This window comes from Gadus morhua, chromosome 4 (genome assembly GCF_902167405.1).
Source record: "Gadus morhua chromosome 4, gadMor3.0, whole genome shotgun sequence".
Lineage (NCBI taxonomy): Eukaryota > Metazoa > Chordata > Actinopteri > Gadiformes > Gadidae > Gadus > Gadus morhua.
The window spans coordinates 36504057-36513285 of NC_044051.1; the positions used below are offsets into that span (position 1 = coordinate 36504057).

The following is a 9229-nucleotide window of genomic DNA, read 5'->3' on the forward strand; positions in this document are numbered from 1 at the left end:
TAAATGTTCAACAAGATATTTGACTAAAGCTCTCAATGAACATTAAATAGAATCTCCATCTGCTAATAGTCTCCAGGCACAAAGCCCTGCCTGATGGAGAGGAACCAGGAGGAACCAGCTGATACACCGTGGGGCGGTAAGAGACTCTTATTTTGAAAACAGAATGAATAATTATTTATAAGCGAAGAAGAGGCTCTAATTTGTTCTGCTCACACTAAATGACATTTTCTGAGTTTTTTTACATCCATAACTGTTCAACGCCGAGATATCTTTCCTCGGGTTAGGGTAAGGGTATCAGGTTAAATGGTTTGATCCAGACATATAGGTCTATTGTGGAGGTATCACGTTAAATGGTTTTATCCTGATATGTAGGGTTATTGTGGGATATCAGGTTAAATGGTTTTATATGTAGGGACCCTAATCATGCTACTGCAAAGGTTTGGTGCTATTTTGACCAATATTAGCGGGTCAAAAAATACGGATTGGAAGTGTTCGGCGCACAGCACCTCGCCAATGCACTGTTAGCCATTTGGGCACTAAGCGTTGTTCCGGGCAAGCTCTATACTGGTTGATCAATGAAAAGAAAGGTCTGGAAGGCTTATCTGATCTGTTTTCATGCAGATCAAAATTGAAACCCCGGGTTCAATTTTGAATCTGTAACGCGCACTCCTTGTTATTACCAACTCCTTCAACCGAAGTTGTAAAGACACTAAATATCATGAAGTTCATAAAGTAAGGATAAATATTGACCTATTTCCACTGATTTCACCATCCACTATTGTTTTCTCTTTTAGGATCTGATGCTGTAGAGTGCCAACATAAATTCAAATCTCATTTGAAGGAGTTGTTCAGTTCTGTGTTTGAGGGAATTCCTATAGCAGGACAGTCAACAGGTCTGAATGACTTCTACACAGATATCTTCATCACAGAGAGAGGCAGTGGAGTGGTCAACCAGGAACATGAGGTCAGACTGATTGAAACAGCTTCCAGGAGACAGGCAAATTATGAAACACCCATCAGATGTGAGGACATCTTTAAACCATTACCTGGACAAGATCGACCAATCAGAACAATGTTGACAACTGGAGTAGCCGGCATTGGTAAAACCGTCTTAACACACAAGTTCACTCTGGAATGGGCTGAAGGCAAATCCAACCAGGACATACACTTTACATTTCTCCTCACTTTCAGAGAGCTGAATTTACTGAAAGGGAAAGAGGTTAGCTTGGAGGAACTTCTTCATCACTTCTTTATTGAGACCAAAGAAGCAGGGATCTGCAGATTCGACCGGTTCCAAGTTGTCTTTATCTTAGATGGTCTGGATGAGTGCCGACTGCCTCTGAACTTCCAGAAGACCTGGACTGATGTGACAAAGCCGACCTCAGTGGATGTGCTGCTGACAAACCTCATCAGGGGCGAACTGCTTCCCTCCGCTCGCATCTGGATAACCACACGCCCTGCGGCAGCCAATCAGATCCCTGCTGAGTGTGTTGACAGGGTGACAGAGGTGAGGGGGTTCACCGACCGACAGAAGAAGGAGTACTTCAGGAAGAGATTCAGAGACAAGACGCTGGCCAGAACAATCATCTCCCACGTCAAGTTATCACGAAGCCTCCACATCATGTGTCACATCCCAATCTTCTGTTGTATCACTGCTACAGTCCTGGAAGACCTTTTCAAAAAATCCAAGAGAGGAGAAGAGATGCCTAAGACCGTGATTCAGATGTACATCCACTTCCTGAGGGTTCAGTCAAAACAGGGGGACGTGAAGTACCGTCCGAGTGCTGAAACCGATTCGATCTGGAGTACAGAGAGCAGGAAGATCATTCTTTCTCTGGGAAAACTGGCCTTTCACCAGCTGGAGAAAGGCAACCTGATCTTCTATGAGGTAGACCTGGCAGAGTGTAGCATCGACATCAAAGCAGCCTCAGTGTACTCAGGAGTGTTCACCCAGATCTTTAAAGAGGAGTGTGGGCTGTACCAGGACAAGGTGTTCTGCTTTGTCCATCTGAGCATCCAGGAGTTTCTGGCGGCCCTTTATGTCTTTATGTCCTTCATCGATACTGGCATCAATCTGCTCTCAGATGAATTCTCCAGGAAAGATAAACCCCTCCTCCTCTACAAGAGTGCTGTGGACAAGGCCTTACAGAGTCAGAAAGGACATCTGGACTTGTTCCTCCGCTTCCTGCTGGGCCTCTCTCTGGAGACCAATCAGATTATCCTACAAGGTCTGCTGGGAGTTGAAAAACAAAGATCACTGACCACTCAGATTAAAACAGTTCTGCTGCGACTGAGTAGCTCACAGGCCAATAAGCGAATAGTGTCTTACGTTAAGGAGAAGATAAATGAAGATCTTTCTTCAGAGAGATGCATCAATCTGTTCCACTGTCTGAATGAGCTGAACGACCCTTCTCTAGTGAAGGAGATCCAAAAGTACCAGACATCAGGAAGTCTCTCCGGAAAATCTCTTTCCCCAGCTCAATGGTCTGCTCTGGTCTTCATCTTACTGACATCAGAAACGGAGCTGGATGTGTTTGACCTGAATAAATACTCAAAAGTTTCAGAAGCTGATCTTTTCAGGCTGCTGCCAGTGATCAAAGCCTCCAAAACATCTCTGTAGGTTCAATTATAACATGTATTACAATACACAGTACAAAATATAAATACAACTGGAATATAGATATAAAATAATATGCAAAAGATCTCTGTAGTTTCATAGCAACAGGTATTACTATTCTACTGAAAACAGAATAAACATAGTAGTTATAATAATGTACAAAACATCTCTGTAGGTGTCCTATTAACGTATAATGTATTACAGTACACATAAGAGGATATTCAGAAACATAGAATATAGAAGTGGTATTAATTTAAAAAATATTTTCAATCCCAACTAAACAACTATTTTACATTGAATATATAATGAACATTTATACATCTAATTATTTAGTATTTTTTGGTAAACTAATAACTTTCTTTATTATGGAATAACTTAAAGATATAGGTTATTTTAATCACATTTCCTGACATGTTCTTTTATTGTGTTGTTGAAGGCTGAATGGCTGTCAAATAACAGTGACATACTGTAAAACTCTGGCCTCAGTCCTCAGCTCAGGCTCCTCTAGTCTGACGGAGCTGGACCTGAGTTACAATGATCTGCAAGATTCAGGAGTGAAGATGCTCTCTGCTGAACTTAGGAGTCCACACTGTACACTGGAATCTCTCAGGTCAGTTTTACTAATTGGTCAAACAGTTACACCACAAGGTTCAATATCAGAAGACATTTAGCAGATTTACCTCCAGAAATGATACATCATAAATATATTGTTTTCATATGAATAACTCAACATATTTATATTTGTGTTGCCATGACAGTTTAGGTACATAATATATTCTTAGTTTATTAATGATGGTCTAAGGTGTATGTTGTCAAACATTCTTATTCTGATTATCATGTAGTCTGACAATAAAGTGGGGTTAAAAGTTGTATGGTAAAGTTTAATAACTGCCTATTTGAGTGAAGTATAATGATAACTTTTGTCTGATCATTTAAAATCTGTGTGAAATCTATCTCTTGATATTTTAAGATCCAGGTTATTCATAGTATTTGTTATTTTATGCATTTAAAGAGACTGGATACAATTCTATGAAGGTATTATTGTAGCAAGGGACTTTACCATGCGTAAACTAAAGTCACAAATGTGTAACAGTAAATTTGAAGTCATCAATATTTAATTTGCATGTGCACACTAAAGTAAAAAATGTGTAACAGCAAATTTGAAGTTGTAAATATTTTTTCTCCAATTGTAAACACAAAATAGGGGCTACGAGTTCACATATCCTTTGTTACAAATCCTACCCGGTGCATCACAAATTCAAAGAGTCATGCACTTGACACTTTTGCTACAATCATTGCAGCGTAGTTGGTGCAAAACACATTCACACACCCGCTTTTCATAATCTGAAAACATGCACAAAATGTGTGCATTCATAAACTCAAATGTGAACTAATGCATCAGAAGTTGCACATCTGTGAAACATTTCCTCACAAATTAAATTATATAGATCGCTATGTTCAACGATGTCCATCGATACAACTGCTAGAATCGGCTGCTATGAATCTCAGCTGTTTTTTCCTCCGGATACTTTTGCAACATGTCTATGTGGTACAAGTGTAGCAAAAGAGATTTGTATCTGTATGACCCAGAGCGTCCGTGGGCGGGACAAAGTTGCGGCATTAACCAATGAAAGTCACCGGCAGGGGGTGCATTTTTCAAACTACACTAGGACCATCCAAGCAAATTCTACCTTTCTGGAGTTTTGAAAGTAGAGAAGAGGGCATCCTACACGATGGAGTTTGGTATCTTACATTGTATCAAATTAAGTCACTTTGTTCAACTGAATTCCCCCCAAATTATGGCATTAACATGCCGCAAGTTTCCTTTAATATATTCTAATGGTCTGCTTGGATGGTCCCAGTGTAGTTTGAAAAATGCCCCCCCCTCCCCTGCTGGTGACTTTCATTGGATAATGCCGCAATTTTGTCCCGCCCACGGACGGTCTGCGTCATACGGATACAAATCACTTTTGCTACACTTGTACCACATAGACGTGTTACAAAAGTATCTGCAAAAGAAAACAACAGCTGAGACTCGTAGCAGCACATTCAAGTAGTTGTATCGATGGACTTGTGCTCGCTCGTTAAAATGCATATTGCCACATCACGGAAATCGGCGTGTTTCCGTGATGTGTCCATGGATTTCGAGTTAAGCGTCTGGCCGTAGTCATTTCACGGATTCCTGTGAGACCAGGTTGCATATTGAACATAGCGATATATATAATTTCATTTGTGAAGGAATATTTCACAGATGTGCAAATTCTGATGCATTAGTTCATATTTGGGTTTACGAATGCACAAATTTTGTGCATTCAGATTATGAAACACGGGTGTTTGAATGTGTTTTGCACCAACTGCGCTGGAATGATTGTAGCAAAAGTGTCAAGTGCATGACTCTTTGAAGTTGTGATGCACAGGATAGGATTTGTGCACCTGTAACAAAGGACTTGTGAACTCATAGCCCCTATTTTGTGTTTACAATGGGAGAAAAAATATTTACAACTTCAAATTTACTGTTACACATTTGTGACTTTAGTTTACGCATGCTAAAGACTTTTTCTACAATAATACCTTCATACAATCCTCCTAACATTTTATCACAGTTCGTAACAGGTTGTTTTTATTTCATGTGTAAAGGCTGAATGGCTGTCGTCTGTCAGAGAGCTGCTGTGAAGATCTGGCCTCAGTAATCAGCTCCAACTCCTCTAGTCTGAGAGAGCTGGACTTGAGTACCAATGATCTGCAGGATTCAGGAGTGAAGCTGCTCTCTGTTGGACTTGGGAGTACGTACTGTACACTGGAAACTCTCAGGTCCGTTTTTCTCAATGGTCAAACAATTACACCAAAAGCTTTAATATCAGAAGACATTTACCAGATATATATCCAGAAAGGTTAGGGCATGAATATATTGTTTTCATAAGAATAACTCAACATATTTATATTTGTATTGTCATGACAGTTTAGTTACACATTATATTCTTAGTTTGTTAATGATGGTTTAAGGAATATGTTATGTAACATTCCTATTCTGATTATCGTCTTGTCAGACAGTAAGCTGGGGTTTAGAGTTGTTTAGTAAAGTTAATTAAATGCCTTTTCATAAAACTGTGTTTTAAGTAAATCAGAATGACAACTTTCGTTTGATCATTTAACATTTGTGTGCCATCCATCTCCATATATTTAAAGATCCTGGTTATTTAACATTATTTATTATTTAATTTATATAAAAAGACTGTTTACAATTCTTCTTACCTTCAATAACAGTACAAAACATGTTCTTTTTATTTTGTGTGTGCAGGCTAAATGGCTGTCATCTGTCAAAGAGATGCTGTGAAGCTCTGGCCTCAGTTCTCAGCTCCAACTCCTCTAGTCTGAGAGAGCTGGACCTGAGTAACAATGATCTGAAGGATTCAGGAGTGCAGCTGCTCTCTGCTGGACTGGGGAGTCCACACTGTACACTGGAATCTCTCACGTCAGTTTTCAGCCTCTTCTTCAAACTAGTTATTAGGGGTCGGCTTAGCTCGGGAGGTAGAGCTGTCTTGTAACCAAAAGGTTGCTAGTTCGATCCCCGGCTCCTCCGAGCTGAGTGTTGATGTGTCCCTGAGCAAGACATTTAACCCTACCTGACGAGCTGGCTGTCGCCTTGCCTGGTTGACTCTGCCGTTGGTGTGTCAATGTGTGTATTAACCGCTGTAAGTTGCTTTGGATGAAAGCGTCTGCTAAATGCCCTAATTGTAATTGTAATTGTAATTGGTTATTCTAGCTTCCAGTAAGTGCTGCTCATGCCCGATGCATTTCTGTTAATCTTTTCCCTGCTGACATAACACTACCCGGTTCTACAAAATGTTAGAACTTGTGAAGAAACGGTCTGAGTGTGCACAACGCAGAAGACTTCTCCTGACTCTAACCGAACAATATCACATCTGAGTTGTAGCTATTGAGAAAGGAGCATTTGTTTAAGATCCTGTCACATCCAAGTGAAGGAAGTTCTGCTGTCTGTGATGATAAAATGTCCCCACTTCCTCTTCCTGTTCTCGGACAGGGTGACACCACTTTATCTCCATAGAGTATCAATAAAGCTTTTATTTTTCCCTCCAAATGAAATTAATACACTTTATTACTTTAGTACAAACTGCTCTCAACCAGATAAATTGTGTGTGTGTGCGTGTGCGTGTGCGTGTGTGTGTGTGTGTGCAGGATGTCTGGCTGCCGGATCACACAGGAAGGCTGTGCTTCTCTCGGAAAAGCTCTGATGTCCAACCCCTCCCATCTGAGAGTGCTGGACCTGAGCTACAATCACCCAGGAGACTCTGGAGGTGAGCTGCTCTCTGCTGAACTGCAGAATCAAGACTGGAGACTGGACACACTCAGGTATGGATAAGGTAGTTCACAACTCAGGGACTTAGTCTCCTACAAAGATTCAAGCCACTGCTAGATGAAGTGGTTTGAAAAGGCAGCTGTAACTCATGTTGTGTAGAACGTGATGAGACAGCAGATGGTAAAGGTGAATGTTTCAACATGCTGCTCTCTCTTTGTTTCCCCCCCAGTGTGGAGCACGGTGGAGTGTGGAGGCTGAAACCAGCTCTAAAGAAGTGTAAGTGTCTGTTTAGTTGGATTTATCAAGACACAAATATTTGTATGTATTTATACATGTATGTATTTATTTATACATGCATGCATACATGTTTACATAAATACATGCATGTATATATGTATACATGTATGCATATATGGTGACATGTATGTATATATGTAGAAATGTATACATATATATGTGTGTATGTATATACACCTACCATAAGTTAATTTCCAGCCTGCATGTGTACTTATGTATGTTTATTTGTAGGTACTATGTACATGTATCTAGTATTACATGTCTTTGTATGTAAAGTATATATGTATGAGTACATGTCCGCATATATAGTATGCATGTAGAGTACATGTCTATGTATATATAGTATGTATGAACCAGTTCTAGGGTTCATCAGTTAATCTCCAGCCTGTATGTGAGCTCAGCTTGTTCAGTATGTTGTTCCCTTTGAATTTTGAGTGCAATGTATGTGTATTGGGGAAATCCAAAAGTTAATCATGTTCAAAATATTCTTTCAATATTTAACATGAGTATTAAGCTCATAATGCAGAACATTTTGATGTATGATATGTTTATTTAGTTTAATTATTAACAGAGTAAATGCACTTTATACATTATCTTGCATTCAATGTTTTGATTGGCACAGCCACTCACACACACATTGGATTTCCAAGTAACTTTAGCTTTAATTATTTTTAACACAATGTGTACTATAGCTTAGAGAATCTCAAACAGATGATCCCGCTATAGTACCCATCACATGATATATATTTGTCTTTCTATGTTAATGTTTGAAAAACAAAGAGCGATCAAAAAAAGAGTCTGCAAAAGAATAAAAATAAGAATGCAGGAGAACAGTACTAGTGATGATGAGGATGAATGAGGAGGAATGGTTCAGCGTCTAATCATGTCTTATTCTCCTATCAGATGCCTGTGGACTCACACTAAACCCAAAATCAGCCCACAGACAACTCAAGCTGAGTAAGGGCAACAGAAAGGTGATGCGGATTGCAGAGGCCAAGTCCATGACGTACTTCCAATACAAAGAGAGATTTGACTCCTGGTACCAGGTGTTGGGTAGAGAGGCTCTGACTGGCCGCTGTTACTGGGAGATGAAGTGGAAAGGAATGGTTGATATAGGAGTGACATACAGTGGAATCAAAAGGAAAGGACGGCGTAATGAGAGTGCGCTTGGAGCAAACAACAAGTCCTGGAATGTTCTTTGTCAAAATAGCTGTTACTCTGCCTGGTACAACAACTGCAGTACAGCCTTAGCTCTCCCCCCTGATGGCTCTAACAGAGTAGGAGTGTATCTGGACCGGCCGGCTGGCACTCTGTCCTTCTACAGAGTGTTCCACGATGGAGAAGGGTCCTCAGACGCACTGACACACATCCACACCTTCCAGGCTTCCTTCACCCAGGAGGACCTCCTCCCTGGGGTTGGGTTAGGGGTTGGTTCCTCAGCATCTTTGTGTCGGTTGTAAAAAAAACGGGCGGATGGGCGGGCGGGCACATAAAGTCCCTCTCTCCAAGGTTTCCGCGGGGTTGTTAAAGGTATTAAAAGGTAGTAAATGAAATTAGCCCAAATTAAGGCCATTAAAAAGTATTAAAAAGTAATAAACGTCATCTGACGAGGCATTACATTTCCAACAAGGCCTATGAGTTTTTCAATTGGTGTTATTTACGTGCAGTGCAAATCCACGCAATTTCTAAAACTTGCATGGATTTATTTTTATGTTGCGAGTAGGACCTGAGAGATATCAATGATGTCTTACTTACTTATTAAGTATTAAGTATTACTTACTTACTTACTTACTATGTCACGTGGGGCGTGCGCTGAAACAAACTGGATAGACCGTTTTAGACGGGCTGCGACGTTATAAAACTGGGCAGTTCACACTGCTGCAACGGGCGGCGACGTCAAGGTGGTTTATACCCACTTCGCGAGTTTGCTTCTGTTAATTCAAAGTCATTTGAAAGAATGGGGAAATGTACATTTTCTGACCTCTGGCTAGAGGAAT

The 9229-nt window shown here is 40.3% G+C and overlaps 1 protein-coding gene across 1 annotated transcript; it reads left to right on the forward strand.

Moving 5' to 3' along the window:
- Positions 1-781: 781 nt before the first annotated feature.
- LOC115542963 (NLR family CARD domain-containing protein 3) lies at positions 782-8858 on the forward strand. The gene is made up of 7 exons (XM_030355482.1): positions 782-2616; positions 3054-3227; positions 5255-5428; positions 5916-6089; positions 6815-6988; positions 7165-7211; positions 8136-8858. The coding sequence occupies exons 1-7, from the start codon at positions 1073-1075 to the stop codon at positions 8690-8692; spliced, it is 2844 nt and encodes a 947-aa protein (XP_030211342.1). The 5' UTR covers positions 782-1072; the 3' UTR covers positions 8693-8858.
- The last annotated feature ends 371 nt before the right edge of the window (positions 8859-9229 follow it).

Coding starts and splice junctions, on each gene's coding strand:
- LOC115542963 (XM_030355482.1), top strand. CDS start 1,073: ATGTTGACAACTGGAGTAGCCGGCATTGGTAAAACCGTCTTAACACAC. Junction 3,228..5,254: donor TGTACACTGGAATCTCTCAG/GTCAGTTTTACT, acceptor TCATGTGTAAAG/GCTGAATGGCTGTCGTCTGT. Junction 7,212..8,135: donor GAAACCAGCTCTAAAGAAGT/GTAAGTGTCTGT, acceptor TTCTCCTATCAG/ATGCCTGTGGACTCACACTA.